Genomic DNA, 23,303 nt, shown 5'->3' on the forward strand with positions numbered 1-23,303 from the left:
TGTTGTTGATTCCTGCCTGTTTACCTCAATTAAAACAGTACCACTGACCTAACAACAGCAAAAATTTCTCTTATTCTGGATGTAACTTCTACAGGCCAGTATCCCCTGGTAAAAACATTGAGCTACACCCTCACCATATTATGAACCTAAGACCAAACAACTGGAGCCCAACCAGTTCTGCCTTACTCCTGAAAAGACAGCCTAGTAACCAGGCAAAGGAGAGAATTAGGATCAAAATCTCAAAGACTGCCACATCATGAATTACTAAAATATGATTTAGGACTACTGTGGAAAGCAAGGGCAGGAAGCAGTTCACATCTCAGCCTTGTCTTATTACATCTACTGCAGCTTACAAATAAATCTCCTTTCTTTCCCCTACATACATACATGCAGACACACACACCTGATGTGCCAGCAATTCTCATAAAGAGCAAGCTTGAAAACCAGTCAACAGTCTCACAAACCATTATATGCAGGCTGAAAATCAAACAGGCATACAGTCCCACTAATGTAAAATATATATTAAAGCACTATTAGTGTCCAAATCTAATGCTAAGATGTGATGGACTTTGTCAATGTAAGAAAACATTGATCCCTGCTTCTGCTGATGGAGACTTTAAACAGTCAATCTAGCCTTAGTCTAGTGCTACTGTTTTAATACTCATGCAAGAATGAGTAACTGAGACCAAGGCTCCATGATTATATGCAAGAATACAGTTAGAAAGCAAAGTATTCTGTTTTGAATTACTGAAATTAAGAAGCATCTTAGTTTTGTGTTCTTACAACTCAAATCAACTGATGTGACATTTAAAAATGTGACCTTTTTAATTAACAGCCACACACACTTTTGTACTGTTGAGTTGCATAAAACTGCAGAAAATATATATTAAAAGGGAAGGGTGCAAATCCCTCATTAGCACTGTTCTAAAACACTGCTATAATTTCCCTTTATTATATGCCATTGTACCGTTTCTTCTCATTTTATTGGAGCTCGAATCTCTCTGCTTAACAATAACAATTTACATGCAGCTAAACTACAAATATTTTATTGATCCACAGCAGGATACTATATCCTATTAGTTTCAAATTAAGAAATGTTGTTACTTTAACAAGTGACTACTTACTTTCTTACTGAACTTCTGAACACTGTTCTTTGAGAAATGGTCACACAATAGAAGTCCTGGTTATTATTGTATAAGATATTTTGTGGTTTGTGGGTTAACTCCTCCTCCTCCTTAAGATCTTGGTCTGCAATTTTGCTTCCCTTGGGCCACCTGCTCTCATTTCTCCGAGAATTGTAGTTCTGCTCCCCTCACCCAGAAGTGCTTAAAATTCAGCTGGGCCCATTGGATTAGGATGAGATTTTGCAGGTCTTCCCTTTAGAAACCTGTAAAATAGGGGCCTAATACAGTACACAGCATAGCCAGGATTTAGTGCTGGATTCTGCTTACTTGTATTTATGAACTAAAGCAACTAAATTAGGATTCTGGCATTGCTAAACTTCCCCTCCTGAATAATGAAGACAGACAAGTCTTTCCAAATGGTGGTTCAGACTTTCAGTTGCCCGAGTCACTATCGAAGAGCTTCCCACTTTCCTTCTCCATGTTTAAGACTAAGGGAAACCCACGCCAATTCCTCAGGTAGCTTTCTTGGGTAATTGCCTCAAGATATATGTAATGAATCTGAAGCTTTAGTTGATGCTGAAGAGTCCCCTGACAAGCTAGATTATCTTGGGATAACTCCTTTGAAGAACCTTGCATTCTCACCCAATTCTCTAAAATGAAGATCATCTCCTGGAAGGTGTTTCTTCTCAAATCTACCAAATCTATTCTGCTTGTGGATTTTTGTTTTTTCGAGTCAACAGATTCATAGGTTTTGAGACAATGCAAAAAAAAAAAAAAAAAAAAAAAAAAGGTTCCATCCCTTAACAAACTTCATGTATTTAGAGGAAAAAAAGGGGAAGAGGAGAGGGGGAAGGGCACATTACATTAGTTATACACAACAAGGAACCACATCAGATCAGACTAATCAGATCAACACCAGTATTCACAAATGACTGATGAACAGCTCCTGATCTGTCAGTTAGTGATTTGGCCAATCTAACTGCCAAATATGTCAGTGCAAATCTTACTGTTGATGTTCATGCCACTTGATGCAGCCCTTCACAGAAACATTTCTCAGAGGTAGATACTAGAGTCAGTAAGGCTGTTTGTTATCATAAATATTACTCATGTGAGCAAAGGTCATAGAATCTAGTCTCTAATATTACTCTCTAAACATGCAAAAAAATGAAATAATATTTTAAAGTGCAAGAAAAATATGAAGTATAGCATAGGAGGAGGTCAGGCATTTGCACACAAATGCCAAGTGGAAATATACTTGCAGTGACATTCCGGGGACCTTTATCGTGTGAAGACCCAGGCCCTCTGCATTTAGTGCTATGGTTGTAATCTATGCCATTCCTCTTTAGCTGCTCCAAAATAAAGATAGAGGACAAACACTAATGCACTGTATTGCAGGTCCTGTTCTCCTTTCCCATTTAAACTTGTCACTGCAGTCAATAGGTATTTTGGATACAGGAGGAATACTGAATCGGGTCCTTGATTAAGATTTGATTTATACCACACAGACTGCAAAAATCAGATGTTGCCAAGGCAACACCACTTCAACCTCCTTACATTTCTGCTTTGATATAGAGCCTCTCATTATATAAATGTATCATAACACTAGTCAGCATGACAGGCTATTTTACAAATATGCCTTCAGTTAACAGACAGCTATATTCTTCTCTTAAGCGGGGCGAAAAGTAGGAATAAGGTTACCTTTTATTAAGGAGAGAATAACATTCCAAGCTGCATAGGCTTTATTATGAAATTATTTGCCAGTGGAGAATAACCATTTTGTGCTTGTGAAATGCTCAATCTTCTGAGCCTAATATAAACAATACATTTTGCATTATTTAGCCAAAAATCCACAAAAGGTCAGAAAGCAAACATTAAAAAAGTCTAAGACTGATGATATGCTAGAATTATGACCAATTAAAACTATTTGCTGTGTATAAAAGCTTTACTGAACCATTGGAAATCTCACACTCCAGCATATGCTGCTTAGAACTACAGACCAAGCAAAGTTTAGGAACCTACTGAAATCATTTAACCTCCATTTTGAAGTGGTACCTTGCAACATACCACTAGGCTTCTCCACTGTGCCAACATCGAATATGCAATAGTCTACCTACAGTTATGATCCAGATCATCTGCCAAATCCAGGCTCCTTTAGGCTCAGCAGAAGGCGGCTGTTGGAGATCATTACTCCTGTGTTTGCTTCTTAGTCCTCTAGGCCAAAGTGAGTTTGAGCAGACTACAAAGCGATGCAGAACATACAAGGCATGGCTGGCTGGCTGGGCTAACAACAGCATGCCAATAATTCCAGATGCATCTCTTGAAACCCTTTCTCGCTCCTTAGCATATCCTGTGCTTTCAGAAGACTTTTCAGAAACAAAATTATTAATAACCAGCTAGTTCTGCATCAGCTGGAAACACACTAGCACAACCCAAGAAAGCCAGCCTTCACCTCTGAATTTCTAACGAGAAGACTGTCACAAATAAGAATATGCATGGATATTTGTTGTTACTGATAAAATGCGAAAATTGGAATGGGCTGCATTTAAAGTATCTACTCCCTACACACACTTCATATTTGGCTTACAGTTTCCGGTTATAGTTTCCTCATTGCAGCTCCATGACACATTGATTATCCTCAGCAGTAAACAAAGTAAATTCATTGTAAAATTTTATGGCATTTCATAAAAGGAAGAGAAACAAAGATACCACTAGGGGGCACATACAGTACTAGCAAAGCAATTCCAATGTTTGTTCCTTCAGCCCATGAATTACATCAATTGGAGGTTAGAAGCAACGGCCCTGATCTTGCAATGACAAAACAGCAGCACTTACAAGTATTTCTAGATGAATGTTACAGTCATTCCACATTTACCAGAATGTGCTATTTGTAGGGTTTCTACAAGAAGAAATCCCTCTTTACTTTTGGTGAAGAACGTCATTCAGAAAAACACCTTAAATCAGTTTCCTTTATGGGTTATGGCATTTGCTAGGCACTTAAGGTAGTGCAAAATGTTCAGAGCCCAGAATACTTCTGCCCATTTGCAATACCTTACTGTATTGTATAGAAAAACAGTCTCACTATGCAGCTAAATTCTGAAGTAAACAGTTGAAAACACTGTAAGACTTTACAGTTGTGCACAGAATTCCCAGTTGGCCTTTACTCTCACCCACCATGTTGCTTGTCATTCTCAAAAAGTGTCGAGGTGGTGACTCAAATGCCCAGCCACAGGCTGTCCCAAATCTTCCAGACCGTTCTCCTATTTCGCATGTTTGAGACTATAAAGAAGGCAAATCCTATACCTAAAACCAAGGCCCCAAAATTTAAAAACAAGTGAAAAACCTACCAAAAGCCCTCTAAAAGTCACAGTTTATACAGAACATCTAGAACACTGACATCATAACAGGGTATTACACTGCGATCCAGCCAGCCCTGACGCATTTCTGCATAAAATGGGCCTTGAAGTTGGAGAAGAGCCAGTACGGCAGAACACCTGCAAGGTTATTTCACATAGGACTACGCAAATGCTTCATAAAGCTGAGAACTTGAGACTAGGGCTATTGGCTAACAACCTTCACCAGCACTAAAACTCACATAACTAAGCTTAGAAGACAGCATATTATTCTGAACGATATTGCTGAACAAGCAGTTGAGTAAAATCAATGACTTGCTCAAGGGATTTTTAAGACACATCTTTCCTTAATTATTGTCAGATATGCAAGCCAACAAAACGGATGATTGATCTCTGAATAAACAGAATAACTGTGCTGTTAAAACGTTGCGTGGAAAGACAGATTGTAAATTAAAGCACTTTAATGTTCACTTTAGTGAAGTAATGGGAATATTCAGGAAGCACTTCCAGACACACAACAGTATATATCTCCACCTGCCTGTCAATGGCATGATGCAAAAACCTCTCCAGTCTTCATCCTCATATCACTTACATCTTGCTGGTAAGGACGCATTCCTTCTTGTCGTGCTATATATTTGTGGGAATTAACAAAATACTAATGTAATGACTAAATTGTTTGCATCAACAACATTAGGTCAGGAACAAATGTACATTAGCTGGAGAAAAAAATAAACCCACAGCCATATTTTGGGTGATCCAGCTGTTGTCGCCTCTGCTCGGTGATACCCATTGTGCCTGAAATTGGCCCTCAGGAGCTAAGAAGTAAAGTAGCCCCAGATCTGTCCCTGCCCTCAAAAGAGAGAAATCTGTGCCAGCGTCTTGCTTTGCTAGGGAAGTTCTGCTCTGTTTTGTGGGTTTTGTTTGGTGTTCTAGGGGGAAGGAGGGAACAGGTTTCGGTTTAGTGCTTTGTCAGGAGGCAGCACACAAATCAAAATAGGTGGAAAAAAAGGGAAAGGACAGTTGGGGAGTGGTGCTCAGTTGCTGAGAAAAACTGTAGTTTCCTTTCCCTCTAAGTCCTCTCCCAGAAAACACTTGCTAGGAACCTGCATTTCCAGAGTGTGCCCATCTATATCAGCAAACAAACTACAGCTAAGTATTTATTCCCCACACTGACTAGAAGCAGTGTGAAGCAGCAACAAACAAGAAAGTTATGCTCAAAAAAACCCTCCTTCATGCACCATGCATGTGCCAAAGGAATTTGTTGTGCTTCATCACATCTCTCCTCAATCCTCTCCCAGGATACATAAGTCAAAGATGGCAGTAACAACATTTGTCTTCTACATCTTTTTGTTGTCCCTTTTCATAGTCTCACCCCTTCACAGGTACAGGAACAGATACATAGCTGTACATAGCCCTTCCACTGCAATGAGAGAAGCAAAGCCTCATTTGAAAGGATCGTAACCTATCCATGCTTGGTGAAAATATGAAAAGCCTTCATGTCCACACTCTGGCTACACCTGGCTTTCAACTGCAAAGGTTAAATACATTTTCTAAAATGCAAACACTGGGGTTAAGGCTTTCTACTGCAAAGATGAAATACACTTTACGAAACAACACAAACACTGGAGTTAAGGAAGATCTCACCCCAGAAGAACAGTATCTAAGCATTAATTTAAAAGCTGCTAGAAGAGCCAGACTTGACAGGAAGAACACATGTTCTGTCTGTTTATAGTACACACCCATGTTCTAGTTTAACTTTTTAATAACTAATATTGGGAAAAAATAAATGCAAAACACTGAAGCTGCTCACAGAGGGGCAATGAACTTCTTTTAATTCTTCAAGGAACAGCTTGTTCAGTAATACATAACACTACATTGTCTATTGCTTTCTTTTAATTAAGCTTTCACTACTGATTCCCTGCTAGTTATTACAAAATTTAATTGATGGTTTTTTCAAGTTCATGATTTTCTATCAGAATGGCAAAGACTTACCAAAAAGCTCACCATTCAATTTTTTCCCATTTTTGTTTTAATGTTTGGGTTATTTAACATCAGAAATGTATTCTTAAGAATTTCCTCACTTGCATTATCTACAGATAATGCAAGACAAGTTCCAAGGACAACGTTATGTGTCTGAAATAGGTAATGAATACTCTGTCTAGACAAGAGATACAGACAACACTGTTCATCTCTCAGTTCTGCCCTCTGCTAACAGCTTTGAGAATAAGCTGAATACTTATAAATGCCTGCATCTCTTACATTAAGAAAAAAAATAATTAGCCTTGTCTAAATAGAGAACAAAATTTAAAATCCTACTAATACCTATTTAACGATAAAATCAGCATTCTACTGATGGGTTAATGTTAGGCAAAGCCAGGAGCTATTTCGCATTCCTATCTGGCACATACATAAATCAGTTACCTACAGATAATACTTTTCATGCAACACTCACCTGGTGTAGCTTCTGCCAAAATTCAGGTCCTTCCTCCATTTTCCTTAAGCTTGGTGGAATGTACCAAAAGCAAACGTTTGCATACTCCGGCTGAACAAGAGAACAAATGACTGCTTATGAAATGTAACAAATGGGATAGAAATACACATTACAGCTGGTCAAAAATATTCCAGTTTATATTTTATAAAAATAATAGAAGAAGCCTTTGAGCTTAGATCTTTTCCCATCAAAACCTTTTTTTCCAACTCACTGAATGTTCTGCTTCCCTTTTTTGAAACTAGAAATAGTTCTCACATTGTCTGCTTCTCTTTCTGCTGCCAGGAAAAGGAAACCTGTTGGGGTTCCTTTTTCTTCTCTTCTCTACACATACTCTGCTTTGTTCACTAAAAATTTTGATTGGGAAAGAAAGTGCAAGAGGTACAGAGAACTTTCCTGATGGATTCCAAAACTGAAGCAACTTTAAAAGGAGAAGTGCATTTTCTATTTTTTTTTTAATTGAGATTTCCTATGATTTTTTTCCACAAAACACACCTTATGAACTCCTTATTTTTCACACCATTTAACACATGCATACCTAGGCCTTTTTCTACTGAATAATGCCAGTCTCCCCTTATATCATGTAATGTACAAAACACTACATAGTGCTGGAGTTAATACTGGCCTTTTCCATTCCTATGTTTTATAAGGTTTCCAAACTCCTTGGCATATGTTGCTATGTCTTCAATAAACCTTGTCTATGTATCTGAGCAGATCTTTTGAGCAAAGCCAGATGAGACATCTCTGCTTCCCTTCAGAGAAATTTTGCCTTTAAACTCAACAGTGAGTTAACTGCAAGCCTCCTGACAAGAATGGGTGTTCATCTTGCCTTAAGGGAAAAAAAAGGGGGGGGGGGGGGGAAGGGGGAAGATTTTGTGTATGAGGCTTGTTTCATATATGCTTGAGAAAGTGTTCTCAGCAGACCACTGTACAGTCTGCTAATATTTCCTGCTAATTTGGAACTAGTTTTGTTCTATTTTTACGAGTACGGAAAGTAATCACATGAGGAATAGATGCGTGTTCTAAATCCACTCAACACTACCCATGAAAACACTCTGCTCACTTAATCTTGACCTACATTGCTTGCAACTCAGTATTTAACTGGGGTCCAGATTATAACATGGACTAAGAACACTCATGTCACTCTCCCCTCCTATGTGCCATCCTCATTAGTACTGGTTAAAGGGGGGGGGGAGAAAAAAGAAGTTAAAAGGGAGCTTGATAGCTGGGTCACACCATCTCTTGCCCTACTGAGAATGTGCTGCTATTACAATCTAAAGCAGTCTCCTGAATGAGGAGAGCCCACCAGCTGAGACATGTTCTTTCATGAAAGGGCACTGGGAACCGCTCATATCATTTCCTGCCTTGCTTCAAAGAATGCATTAAATGCAATTTAATCATCAAGGAGAATATCGTTGTCAGCAGGAAGAGAACTGCAGACCTGCCACCTGCTGCCACAGAATGAAATAAGGCTCAGCTCTTAAAGTCCCATTTCTTTTCCCACTGAGCATGCATCAAGTGCACACATAAACACAGACCCTGAAAAGGCATCAGTTTCTTCATGAGCACAAGCACTAGCTGACTGTTATGGTTTATTTTTAAACAGTTTAAAATCAGATGACAGGGCTTGGCAGATGGCTAATATTACTATATTGCCTTTGTTTATATTGCCTCTTTGATTATTTCAGTTTCCTTTTACACATCAGATACACCATTCCCCTCCAAAACCACTATTCATCCTAGAAAAAACTAACTACCCCTAACTATGCTTCGCTATTTCTGGTCCTCTTGTCATAGCTTTTATCCAAGCAGGTAAGCAATTATATCACAGAGCAGTTCAAGCTGATTCATGCAGTAGTATTTCCAAGCTATAGAATGGTACTCGTCATAGGACTTTCCTCACCGTTCATTTCGAGAATTATCTTCCTGAGCTTCTTGTCCAAATTCCACTTTCATTTCAGAAAGCACTCACATAAGTGGGCCTAGCTGCCTATCAACAGTCTTTAAATTCCCACTTCTTGTCCTCCTGCACTCCTGAAAACTGCTCTAGCCCATGCACGGCCTCCTTCCCATAGCCCATACTATAGCACTACCTCCAGCCCTATTCCTAATCCAGGTGCCCTGTTCCTGGAACTAAACAAAAACCTCAGCTCTCTTCAGTCTTTCATATCTACTGTAGACCTGGCCTCTCTCAAAAGCTCTACATTAATGGAGAAGGGATAACTATAACATTCCTGCAGCAACATGTGTTGCTGCCCAGCATTCTTCACTCCATGTAAAGTTTCCCAGTGTGTGTTTTCAAATAAGCAGTTTTCAAAGTTAAAATTTTATTTTTGTACATCCTCCAGCCTAACCTGGAACACTCACTGCATTAGCAAGTATAAATAAAATCTCCATCTGTATTTATGCTTTCTTCTTCATGTGTCACACTTTCTCCCTTCCTCCTCCCTCTGCACACTCTCTTCCCCAACCCCCAGCACTACACACCCAGCTGTCCTTCAAACATATGCACTTCCAGCAGTGCTGAAGGCTTTTCTAAAATGACAGGTCTTTTCAATGTCCTCACATACTGGTCTTGCTAACCAAAGAGCTAGTGATAGGGAGAGCAATGGAGAGCTACAGCCCTGGTCATTTTACTCACTCTCAACAAGGCAGTCATCAGGAAATAAGCTGATAGATTTAGCAAAAATGAACGAAAAAAAAAATAACTTTTTCTTTTTTGTAGTTTTTAGGAAGATGAAAATAGAATTAAGGAGAGAAGAAAAAAAAGCATGGATTTTAATGATGATATTCTCAATATTTTTTCATCCAGCATATAGTCTTCTTCCACAGGTCTGGCAAGCACAGGCTTTTTGTTAACTATACCATCAATTTTTGCAGAAAAGCACTCCAGCTACATATCCTGAGGCAACACGGGCCCTGAAGCTAAGGAAACAGGCAGACTGATGATATGGATGGAATACAGAGCGTGTTAAGCATAGAAGCACATCTGTGCTTCCGCAATATACAAAGCTGATCAAATTAGACACTTCAAATATAAAGTGGCATTTCTCAAAAAACAAAAAGCAAAAATCACACACAAATTTAGCCAAAAACTGAATTCCGCTTAAGTTCTATTTTCACTTACCTCCAATAGAAGCTGAAATCCCTCTCTTTTCTTAACTTCCTCTGCTAGATACCTGTAATTGAAAGTGCAGGCTTTTACAACACAGAACACCACAACACATACTAGCAACAACAAAAGATGCTCTTGAACACTTATGCAGATTTTAAGAAAAAAAAAGTGCCACAGAGTTAAACCTCATTTCTACCTGTTGTGAAAATGCAGTTGCTATCAGTTTCTGAAGACAATTAAAGACTACAGCCAGCCAAGGAGCACTAAGGAGAGGCCAAATTCTGTCCTCAGGTACAAATTTTCAGTGGAGTCATGTGGCACAAACTGACTCTTTTTGTAGTAGGCTGTGAACTTCCCTGATGCAGTTTTCCATCAGTGTTGCTCTCTACAAATTAATTCTTCAAACTCTTTTCTTCGAGTGTAGGTGTTGTGCTGCCTGCTGTCTGATTTCATGGCCATCCTGACATCTTTTGTACTTCCACCATTGCCATCAGGTTACCCTAGTTTGGCCCTAGTTTGACTTCAAAACTTGTTCATGTACTTGTTCAACCTATTCTTTTTTCCAGTACTGTCCTTGTTCCACATTTTACGTAAGTGTGTCTTTCCATGCAGTGACTCATTGCTGATGTACAATAATCTCTATGCTAACAATGCTCTAAAATACGTATTTCTTTCTTCTTTCTCTCTCTTTCACCTGTCAGTATGAAAAACAAAAGCCCTTAATGAATGGATGGATTTGAACTTTGGATCCAAACAGCTTCAAGTTGTAAGAATTTTTTAAAATGTGACTTCAGCTTTGCCACTGGCATACATAACTCAGGAATTGTAAGCAAACAGGACATTTTGACAGAGCTAGGACTTCTGTCCTTATTCTCCCTTCCAAAGCCTTCCGAAGGAAAACTCCAAGTAAGTTATATCAAATTCATATAGCATTTCCATTTCTCATCCAAATTTTCCTCTTCCATACAAGATGGTACCATGAAGATTTCTGTCCAACACTGTTAAGAGACTTGGTTAAACTACTGATTGTGAACATAACTGTTCTTTCATTGTATTAGTTTGATATTTTGCTGCCTGCAGATGCTTTACTGGTCATTACACAAGTATTTCTTTTATTCAATACCAGAAAAAGAAAAATACTGTCAAAATAACCCCCCTCAGTCCTATCTATCCATATACCTGAAAACTTCCCCCAGGAAAACCACCAGCACAGTTGTAACAGCAAAGCCCGACATTTCAGCAGACACGCTGCGAAAATGGGTTATCTAGGGAGATGGGAAATAATACCCTTGATGGTATACATTTTTCAAAACAGAGCATGGGGAGTTGTCACGTTGTTTATCAGTAACAAGTATTGTGCGTGTGACTCATTACCTCTTAGCACACATCCCTGTAAAAAAAATAAAAAGAAAAAAAAGAAATTGCAGTGTTGCTGTGTGCAGCTGTACGAGTCACGCCAAACTGTGCACTGTTAAGATCTTCCCAAATGCTTACTGTAAGTCAAGGTTCTGATTCTTTTCTGCCACGACCATTTAGACTCGCTCCTACTGTGTTCATTTGTTGCCCAGCCACTAAGGCCCATACTAATGTTTAAGCTGAAAGGCAGACCGAAAGGCAAGTATAAATAAACTAGATATAAACTATAAGCTAGGTGCATCTACACATCTATATCCAGAGAGAGAGAGAGAGAGATGCTAGATATCTTGGGTAGAGAGTGAGTCAGGCAAGCAGGAGTGACACTGTTTTTTATAGGTGTATTGTCTCAAGCAACACAGGCTCAGTGCTCCTATCCTGCTGATATGAAGGTACTTGTCTGCATCACAAAAAACAATACCTAGCACAACCAGCAGGCTATTCATAAGACAATGTGCCTCAGTAATATATATCTCTATATATCTATATATATATAGATATATAGATATTATTTTAAATACATCATAAAAAAGGAACTCTTGAACTCTTGTTAGGGATCTAACTACCAGCACCTCTTTTTCCCAAGACCTTAAATAGGGATCAAGCTATTTTAGAATGATTATCATCTTGCCTTCTAACTCTAATTGCTTTAAAAAAAAATAATCTTGACATAGGATAGCTAATGTTGGTCAAGCTCACAACACTGTTGATCTTTTTCTTAAACATACTGCCAATGACCTAAGAAGGTAGCCATTAGAAAAATCTATCATCCATGATTTATATTGCCAGGGCCATTTGATGCAGCAGCTTTATTTGTGCATCTTTCCACAGTTGATAGTGGAATTTTATTATCATGTCACATCCATGGAATGTCAGAATGGGCTGGGTAAGGACTAAAGGAGAGAAGTAATAGTATTTGCAATGATTAAGGCTGGCAGAAAATGAGGGGAGGGGATCTGTAGTAGATGTAGACAGGTGTCTGTGTTAAGAGCGGGCACCATAAGAGGAATCATACAGAAAAACTGCAAAGAGGCTAAAGCATAATATGCAGAGTTAGGTATAGTTATACTCTAAAAGTAGTTTACTTCTATTTTGCTTTTTAATCTGCTGTATAAAACAACCTCCTTACATCAAAATGTTATATAATACATATAATTATTAGTATTTATTAATATTACTATGTATAACTATATATAGATATATGCATTTATGTATAATGCATATATATATGCATATATTTGTGTGTGTGTATATATATATATGTGTGTGTGTGTGTGTGTGTGTGTGTGTGTGTGTGTGTGTGTAAATATATATATATATATAAGGTTATATATAACCTTTCCAAAGTGACCAGAATGATCTGCTGAAGGGAGATTAAATATAAACCTTTCCAAATGGATGGGATCACAGTACTCCTGAGCTATCTAATCTAATATATTGAAAACATGACTTACCTCTAAAACAAGAATAAATTAATGGAACAGCCAATAAGCCATGTTTGATGCAAAAGAAATACATGACTGCATTACCTTAAGACCTTTGCAACTCTGCCTGACTATGGAAATAATTCTTGAGAAAAAGTTGCAAAGTCAGTGGACTAGTTCCAGAAGCAATCCAGGTTTGCTCAGGACCACTGAAATACTATCTTTGCAACAAAATAAAACCTACTGTAACACATCAGGAGAAAAGCTGCGCAGCTGCAGAGTAGTTAAGAAACTGGCATAGCGCCCAGTGAACCTGATGTCTCAGCTGCAAAGTGCCTGTGCCCATGCAAACTCAAGATAATGCAGCTACTGCAAAGAACATACCCCATCAGATAACAACTGAGAATTAATTTTCTTCTTAAAGAAAAAGACAATATCATTACTTCTTAGAAGTGCTACCAGCAAATCCTAACACTCAAAGAAAATATCAGTCCCAGAAGATCATTAATCACCAGACTCTAAGTCAAATAACCTTGACCAGTGACCTTCCTATGGCTGAATTCTCCTGCTGATAGCAAAATGAATTGCATACTCTGTATAGACACCAAACAATACAATGCCCCAGAATAAAAAAAAAAAAAAAAAAAAAAAAGTGCAATTTACCCAGAAGACTTTTAGGAACACTTAACCAGCCAAATAACAAGAGGCCTTGACGAGAACAAGCTACAACTCATTTGGGCTTTTCTGGTTTTGCTTCTTTTTCTTTATTCCTTTCTAACACACGTTGGTTTTAGGTCATGGATGTTTAAACCTTTTCTTTAATTGACTGTTAAAGTGAGATTATCTCCCCTTAGTTTTTACCAGAGTAAACATTCAGTTATTGCTTTTTTCAGGTTGGTATTTCATATCAAATATAAAATGGCAATAGGATATGGGTGACCATTTTTAAATATTAATGTCTTGAATTCCTGTACCGTGTAGCTACTCCAGGTATGAGTCAAGATTTATTATGGTATGTGTTGAATAAGTGCTGAATGAACAAGATGCTTTAAGAGAATTATTTTTCATGGTCCATTATATTATTTCAACATTATTTCTTCTACCAGAAGACAAAACAGCATATCAAAGTTTCTTCCCAGGATATCATCCATCACTATCACTTTGGAAACACTCTCTGGCAAGGATTTAGCAGAACCTACTAGTGAAATTTGGTGCTACAAGACTAAAAATTTAGTAAAACTGAAAAAGGGAAGAGTGGGGAGAAAAAGTCCAGAATAGTGCTTCAGCCCATAACTGACCATACTGTAAGCATTAAGAATGTAAACAAACTTGAGGAAAAAAATAAAAGCAATGGTGCATCAAACAATCTCCTTATCCCTTAATGTACTTCTACTACATGCTAACATTAACAGAATAGATAGAAGGCCATCAGGGTAGCCAGATTAGCCTCTTAGAAATTCCCCCAAAATACTGGCCTTCTGTGTTTCCTCAATCATAAGGGATGAAGTAGACAGAAGAATGGCAAATACAGAAGTAGCTCAGAATCTGACACAGAGCTGCTTCTACATTAATGCTATAACTCAGTTATGAATTGGAAAACGGAGTATTGGTCAGCACTATCTTATTTCTGCTTCAGATAACATAAATGTTAAACACAATAAAGACTGACAGCCTAACCCAGTCTTCATTTTGTACTAACATCTATACCTATACAGATAATAACTACTATTAAGGATTATAGCAGATCTGATAATATTGCTATTGCTTTTGCTAATTAGTTCCTTCTTTTATACTGCAGAAACAAAAGAAAAAAAAATGTAACTATTTAGTCTGTCCCAAGATAAGAAATGTTACTGCTGTTGATGTCTCAAATAGTCAATTAAACAGAACAGACATTCAAAATTTCAAGGAGATACCTAGCTAAGGCCAGCGCCCTGTTCACTCTTTCCTCAAGGCCTGTGGTTCCCAGTGCCTTCCACATCAGCCAGAATTTGAATGCATCCGGGCGTCTGCTGCACTGAATGGACTTGTCACCTGTGTCATAGCTGACATCGTAGAACTTGTCTTGTTGGAAGAGGTATGCTGCCTTGGCAGAGTAACACTTCTTCAGGAGGTCCTATTAGAAACACAATAAACACTTAGATTGCTAATACGCATTTTCAAACCTTTTCAGTTTCACAAGTCAAAGTATTTTTCCCGTCTTTACTAATTATTTAATAAAACAGAACCAAGTGTGGAAAAAACTGTTCAAAGCTTATAGTGTTGCTTAAGAACCCTGGATGAAACTGGATCCAGTGAACTCAGTAAGGTTTTAGCACTGACTACAATGAAACACAGATTTACTTCAAAATATCACTAAAGAGTTTTAGGTTGAAGAAGAATTCTGACTCAGATCTCAAGCCATGATAGCAAATATCACAGAAACAGTTGCCTAATGACATAAAACGGGTGGGAAAGAGGGAGAACTGCTTTCGTCTATGAGCTAGGAGAACAGGCTCTGAGGAGCTGCCACATGGTCACAAATGGTTCAGTCCACTCCTTTTTTCATCTCCCAAAGGTTTTCACATATATATACCCAAAGAGAGGCAGGCAGGGAAGATTCCACCCCCAAAATAAGTGTTTACTCTTAAGAGAAAAGACCAGAAAAGTTACCAAAAAGCCTCTGAAGATTTAGCATAGATTATCTGACTGGTTTGGTGAAAACACCGCAAGATTATTAGTACAACCCCAATTGTTTCCTTTCCAAGTTCTGACAATTTTTAACATTTGAAAACGAATATTAGGAAGGGTACTGTAGTATACCCTGATCATGGTTTGTTACTTTTATTCAACTATTTGCGGGCTCCAACTCCCACATGGCTGGCTGGGCAGAGACAAGCAGTATAAAACAAACAAGAACAAGTGAGTACAGCAGCACATTTCAGCAAAGAAAAAAACTAGAAAGCAGAAAGCACAGCCTTAAAGGTGCAGGGGAGGAAGACAGGCACATGACTCACTGTTGGCTGAAGAATGAAATACTGAAGTATATTCTAATACTATACTATGAAGGGGCTGGCAAAAAGTAAGTTACAAGAGCAGAGATGAGGATGACCCTACAAGGAGCCTGAGAGACAGACTTCTGGATTTGTCAGTGATATTAGAAACGACTGAGGGAAAAAAAATGTATAAGATAATACTGGAATAGAAATTCAGATGGGCTACATGAACTTAGCCAGAACAATTGAGCCAGAACATGGCTACAATATCAGGTTCAGATTTGCAAATGTGTATTTAAGTGACAAGGAGCCTTCTGTGCCGAGTAGTCCAAGTAACAGAAGCAGACAGTATGGTAAGTCACTAAACAGTATCTCAAAGAGCACAATGCATTTCTTAATTTAACTCCATTCTTCAATTTGAACCATCTGAAAGACCATTTCATATTTTAATCAATTCCTCTGCATCCGCTGCAAATTTGATTTTGAAACAGCAGTCAGCGCCTAACACCACTGTTGAACACATCCATATACCCATAAGAGGAGCTATAGGTTTTAATCCACATTACAATATAATACTGGTAACTTTGGAACTGGCAATAAAATGAAGAGAAAATAAATCCGAAGAAGAAAAAAATGACAGAAATAACTCTTAGCATACACAGAATATAATCTCCCTCATTCTTCAATCCCTCTAGCAATAACAAACAAGTAGTACTGTTTGCCTATGTGTAGAGCACAAAAGGAGAAAAACAAAACCATGAAGGTTTCTCCACAACTTATGCAGGGGTTGACAGTCCAACTGTAATACCCCTGATCTGCAGAAAGGGCAGCAAACTCTGTCTGAACTCTCTAGCCACAGGGCCAGAACATTTAGCTTTGTATAAAGGCAACTTGTGTGACACCTTAGGAAAGAGGGGCAGTCACTGACATCTCCCTGCAGTCATCCAAATGATAATGTCCTGCTGCAGCAGCGCACTGTAGCAGTAGCTGAAAAAACATTGCTGGGTGCTTTTTCTGAAGGATCTCTTTCTGAAAAGAGCTGGAAAGTGTGGTGAGAAAGGCTACATGATGACACTAGAAACTGAAGGGAAAAAGTACTGTACCTCAGACACTTAAGTATCCAGCTTTTCCAGTCTCTTCACCTTTTTGTTCTCCTGGCGGCACACCAGGAAAAGGAATCTGTTTGTTAAGCCATTGTGTCATATTCATTTCTATCTCCATACCTCAATCTTTCAGGTGAATATCATACCTACTAAACATGGTGTTTTGTAAAAAGGGCAGCAATATCAACAAATTGAAATTAATTGCTTTGTCTCTTTGATTAAATTTTGTACAATGCTTCTGTAGTCAGTATATAGCAAGACTGATCAATGTGGGATTATCTTCTATATTATCAGAATGTAATGTAATTGCACAATATCTCATTCTGCTCATATCTGTCTTATGGGAAATTTCTTTTCTTTTTTCTTTTTTACCTTTTTTCTTTTTTTTTTTTTTTTTTTTTTTTTTTTTTTTTTTTTTTTGTCGCAAGGAACCTAAACTCAGGTGGTAATACTTTAGAAAGACAGAAGTTCATTCAAGAGCACAGTGCAGCTGCAGAGCTTCATAGTCTAAAAACAAATACTCTCAAGTTAAAACCCAACAAATATTCAAAGTTCAGTATCTTTGACTGAATTCAAATTCCAGGGAAGATCTTTCATTAAAAAAAGTTTTCAAAAAAGGCAGATGCTGTCCTACTCTCCCAATGCATCCAAGGCGGACACAAAATGCTCACTAGACCCCCTTTTCCATCTGCTTAAATTACTGATAATGCAACATATAAGAAAACCCTGCTGAATATATTGCCTACTGTCAATCTGCAGAGGCAAGCACAGTTACATCCTCCAGCACATCACTAGGGCTGGGAAGAGAAGAAACAAAACATCGTGATTTGAAAGATATAAAGGAAATATGCTACTACAGTGCAAGGAGCAAGTTGGAGAAGCAAGGGAAGGGAAAGGAAAAGTTGCAGTGTAGGGTGTTGAGGTGGAGGAGATAACAGCAGAGGGAAAAAAAAGCCAAGGTAAATTTTGTATTCAGTAAAGTAGTTGCTCTTTGACAGTCACCGTCTCAAAATAATAGATTCAAAAATGGTGAAGACATAAAAAGAAGTCTGTTTTCCTAATCAAATAAAAGAAAAGTAGTGGGGGGGAGAGGAAAAAAAAGAGAAAGGAAAAAAGTATGCTTTCTAACCGAACCCCATGATCTCCATACAGTAACTAACCTGCTCCCTCCGTTCAGAATTCCAAATGTTTCATCAGAATATCTGACAAATTGGAGATTCCTTCTTCAATCTCTTTTATCACTTTCAATACTTTGTTTACAGCCTCATGGTAGTGCTCTGTGTAATACTGGGACTCAAAGTTTCAGAAAAATGAAACTATTTTCCTACAGACCCTGGTCCACTATGAAGTTTCAAACAGCCTTTGGCTTTGATTAAGTCTATTGTTAGTTGCTGTCTTCTATAATTAATGGCAAATAAATGAAGAATTAGTGATACTGATACCAATATACAAGAGCTCCGACTTCTTACTGTACATAATTCAAAACAGATTTTTCTCATTGAATACACTTATCTGTAGCAAGCCTTTTGATGTCTTCCCATTTCCCTTGCTAGTTATAAGTAAATTTCAGTTTTATTAAAAAAAATAATAAAAAAAGAAAGAACAGCCTTCTCCCACACTCTGAGACAAACATTTTCCCATTTGCTTCATCTGAAGCAATAAGGACAATCTTTTGAATGGCATACTTGAAAATTCTGAAAAGCCATGTGCTTGCTACAAAAGGCCATCCCCGCAATTCACTTCAAGAGGTGAGAAGGAGTTCTCAGTTGTACTAACCCCAAATAGAAAGCAAGAAAAATACTTTATTTCCTGCAGCTGCTCTGGAACGAAATCAGTGAAGTAGACATCTTTGTGATACTAATAATGATGAGGAAGAAATTACTCTGTAGATCTGCCTGCCATGATCATCTCAATCAATAATGTTCTATACTAAAGTGGGACTTCATTAACTACATTCTTTCAGTTTTTAACTAGTAAGTGAAAATTCTGTTCATTACCTACAATTGCTTACTAATTACCTACCCTAGTACTACAACTAAAGACCAAAAAAGTCATAGAACTTTGCTATTTGTGATAAACATTAGTTCTCTATTTATAGGGTGATGATGCTCATGTTTACATAGATTATAGCAAGCACAAAATGGAATAGCTTTTTGGTCTAAAAGGAATATGGACAACTCAAACCTGGTCATGGCATTTTAAGAACATATGAGAACACTAACTAACCTTTGAGAATACTGGCTCATCTGTGTTCTGAGGAAATTGATTTTATTACAGAAGGGTAGAAAGCTACTCAGTGTATGGCAGTGAGAGAGGGTTACCTGCACATTTCTTAAGCACTTTAAGCACTGAAGGACTATTGTCACTGATCTGAGTTTTTACAGAAAATCAACCAATCTCCTTTTCCTTTTGCTGGAAATGCTTCTCCATTCTAAAAAGGTCAAACACATATTTCCATCTCTATCATCTCTGGAAATCATTCCAATTTTGTATCACTAAGGCTGGAAGAGATTCTTTTATCAGCATTTCACTACAATTTATCCAATTTTTAAAAAATCTGATGGGAAAATACTTAAATACATCTCATCCCAGTAATTTAGCTGCAATATCTTAAGATGTAACATTCCTAAGGCCGATAGTTTTACTGATGTTATATGGTAAAAAAACACAAACCAAACAAAAACCTGTCACTATGACTTTTGCTAATGGAAAGCAACTACCACTTCACTAGAAAAGTGGTGATTCCTTCTCAAGCTTACCTTTACATACATAAAGTAAAATGCAAAGTTTGGGCTTGTTAAGCTGCCTATACCTTAAAAGAATTAAGAAAAGAAACTGAAGGGAGTTATTTGTCCTCTTATCACCTAACCCAAATCTTCAGATAGCCCACAGTTTCCAAATCAACCTCAGAGCAAATGGGAAGACAAGCTAACAAAACTTTCATCAGATCCTTAAAGGGAGCTAGGGCTTGATTCCTAAGTGGGACTTAACACCAAGGCTTGACATGTTGCTGCTCTGCTTCCAAGTAGAATTCACAGCCTCAAGGACTACACCTGAGGTTCCTCTGACATTCACTAGCAGAAGAATTTATGCCAAACCCTTTCAGACCCCATCTCAGCATCTAGCTACTACCTCAGCAGCGTAACCACAGTATGTTCACATTTATGCTTGCTGTATCTGTGACTATAGGTATTTATGTAACTTAGGGGGAGTAGAACAAGCTCCAAAGGGACAAGCTAGCACAGATACTCTTTCCTCCACTCTTAGGGCTGAATGACTAGCATTCATTAATCAGAAGTGCGAGACTATGTCCAGCTCCCCTCTCCAAATCTTGTATGGAGGGGATCAAAGCAAAGCAAGGCCTTTCTGGTAAAGTGTCTTAAACACACATCTGATTTTTTTTTCCTTAAAGAATAACATTCAAGCACTTTCAAAAAGCTGGTAAGAAAGTACCCAATATTGCACTTGCTTGTGTTTGTATAAAGCCTACACTAGCACAAAATGTATGGACATCAACCTGCAAGGAATTAAACACTGAAGAGTAAAACACCCTCTCTTCCTCACCCAGAGAAGTCTTCTACTTTCTGAAGCACATCTCACTGTTCATCAGGATCTGACTTTAACAATCAGCAATACTTTTATGCTTTCATCCCTCAACTGCCTAGGATTCAGCTTTACATGTATTTCTGACACAACATTGTATTTCAGTGATTTAGAGGTGGAATAGGATTGCTCTGCTAGACATTACACTCCATGAAAGGAGAATATAGAAAGGCTGTCAGGGTCCTCAAAGTTGCAGCAGTGTTTATAAAGTGACTTTAAAAGCCAAGGAAGCTGAAGTACTTTTTTCTCCTCTCCATCTTTTTCCTCTTTCTTCAAGAGGAATAGCTCCAGTCTGATCATTACCTGGGGCTGTATCTATATACTGGACCTAATTAGTTAAAAATACAGCATTAATCCATCCCAAGCCTGCAACTGAGAGACTACGTTCACCTTAGTAACTTTTTTTCCTCTTTTTTTTTTCATGATGGAGTAAGGTAAAACAATGCAAGGGTAGTTAGTCTTGGAGTCTATAGCCTAGGAAATGAGGCACATTTCCCCTTGTTGTCCTGCCTTTTCTCATCCATGACTTGGAGTGATTAGCTCCAAAAGAAAGCTGATTAACATCTGTGCTATTCAGCCTTCATCAGTTTTCAGGGCCAGGAATTATAACCAGTTACATGAACACCTAACCACTAGCAGCTGAATAGAAACTATCAGCTGGTTTAACAGAGATTTTGAAAAATAAGTTGCAAACCAATGCCACAGAATAGTGGTGCAAACTTCAGGGGTTCCATATCCAAGCAACATTCAGAGTCATTCATGACCTATGAAGCGTAAGCTAAAATTCATCTCTGATGGTATACAATGGACTTACAAGCAGGGCTGAGTTTGATACTGTGCTTTAAATAATTAACCTCTTACTGGTTTCTTTATTAAGATAGAAGAGTTCCACAAAGGTATAAGCAGAGACTTCTTCCACATCACAGACTCATCTTACTATGCCACTTGAGAATTGGAGCTCTGTTGTTTGCTTTCTGTATCTTTTAATTAGTCATCGCTTTTGGAAAGCCCAAATAACCCTTGTGATGACGAAAAACTAGAAGAGTGCAGAGGAAAAAGGCTGAGCGTCTCTACAGTGAAAGCCAAAACTTAACAAATTAATACGCCACAGAGGGCTTGTCCCTACCCATACTCTGTAAGAGGGCACACATCCAGCCTCCTCCCATGTGTGCTGACTCACATCTCCCACTCTGGTGCACCCATGCAAGGAGACACAATGTATAGCTCTGATTAGATGGCATTCTTTAAAAAAAGACAAACTGCTGCAATCCCAATGGATGACAACTATTCTGGGGACCTTGATGAGCCCAGTGCTTAAGTGCTGCAGATCCAAGTGACAAAACATTTGATTCTGAATGCAAACCATGCACAGAAATTAAACTAATATGGGCACCAGCTGCAAAGTTTGACCACTGGTGAGTTTAGTAACTCGGATCAGTTTGGCTCTGCTCCCTTACTCATCCTTTATTAATTTCTTGGTGAAATTCAAAATACATATCATTCAGCCTTTGCACTACAATGTAGCAAAAGTGATTAGCAATTGTTTTCTAATCACCTCCACTACCACATTACAGTAATCAGCTCTACTATGCCACATACATACACACCACATGCACACAGGGACTTACAGAGTTGTCTTTCACCAGAAGAGCACAGCACTGGATTCCTGCCATCAGCATTTTATGGGGATTCCAGGCAACAGAATCAGCCCTATGAAATTTATAAAAGGAGAAAGAAAAGGGGAAGGGGTATGTAATGAAGAGTACTAGTGGGTCAAAAATCTCCAAACACTGCAAGCAGATATATCAGATTTTTCGATTTGTTTTCCACATATCCCTAAGTTTAGAAATCTCTCCAATCAAAAATAATACGTATTTGCAAAAATGCAGCTCCTATGGAGGACATTAGGATATGCTTCCTCCATTTCAGTCTCTGAGAAGTGTTGTCATCAACTTAGCTGACTTACCTATGGATGCCATGAAGCAGCTTGCAATGCTTCTTCGATATCAAAGCTGAGCCACCCCAAGACGCCTGTTGGAAAATTGCAGGGCCAAGACAATGTTATTTGTATGAAGTTCTTTGCATAGTTTCATAAGGCTTCATTTAATGACTTTTGAAGACTTTTTGTCCTATTTAAAGTTAGTTTACTACATGGTCAGTGGACCAAATTTGCCTACAATATCGTTAGTACAATCCTACTGAAATAAAGGCGGCTGCCTGGAGCTATGCCTAACAGAGGAGCTGGTGTTGTGTGCCATTAAGCAAGCCACAAACTCTGTTGTCCTCCCTATGAAAGCAAGGGTATGAATTGAAGGCATTCTGCATAATCCCACCCCTGATACTGAATCGGAGGAGCTTCCATTCCCCCACCCTAAACCTAAGCAGTGAGAGCAGAAAATCCACTTTGCAAATCTTCCTCATGCTAGCAGCTTCCTTTGTGAGAAATCCACGCAGGAAATTGAGAAGAGAATGATAACATCTGCCAATTTCAAAGTCCGGGCTCAAAAATATCATGGAGTTTTGATATGAAAATTGAAGTCAGTATATGAAGTCAGGCAATAGCAGCTTTTCTGCTACCAGAGATCCAACTGAAGCTAAAATGGAGTGAGACTCACCATATTTACCTTGGGTTGCCTGAGAAGTATGTATGTTGTCTAACAGTCATTTAGCCTTCTCTGTAGTCAGTTGCTCTACACAGAAACATCTTT

At 38.3% G+C, this 23,303-nt stretch overlaps 1 protein-coding gene across 1 annotated transcript in view; it reads right to left on the bottom strand.

The window, feature by feature from the left end:
• Positions 1-23,303, bottom strand: part of GADL1 (glutamate decarboxylase like 1) — a 240,086-nt gene that overhangs the window by 27,641 nt on the left and 189,142 nt on the right. The window contains exons 10-14 of the mRNA XM_062567847.1: positions 22,562-22,626; positions 22,224-22,305; positions 14,831-15,030; positions 10,090-10,141; positions 6,927-7,016 (exon numbers count right to left, since the gene is read on the bottom strand). Of these exons, the coding sequence (XP_062423831.1) occupies positions 6,927-7,016; positions 10,090-10,141; positions 14,831-15,030; positions 22,224-22,305; positions 22,562-22,626 (489 nt within the window). The remainder of the gene's footprint in view (positions 1-6,926; positions 7,017-10,089; positions 10,142-14,830; positions 15,031-22,223; positions 22,306-22,561; positions 22,627-23,303) is intronic.

The sequence above is a fragment of the Rhea pennata genome, chromosome 2 (assembly GCF_028389875.1).
Source record: "Rhea pennata isolate bPtePen1 chromosome 2, bPtePen1.pri, whole genome shotgun sequence".
Classification (NCBI taxonomy): domain Eukaryota; kingdom Metazoa; phylum Chordata; class Aves; order Rheiformes; family Rheidae; genus Rhea; species Rhea pennata.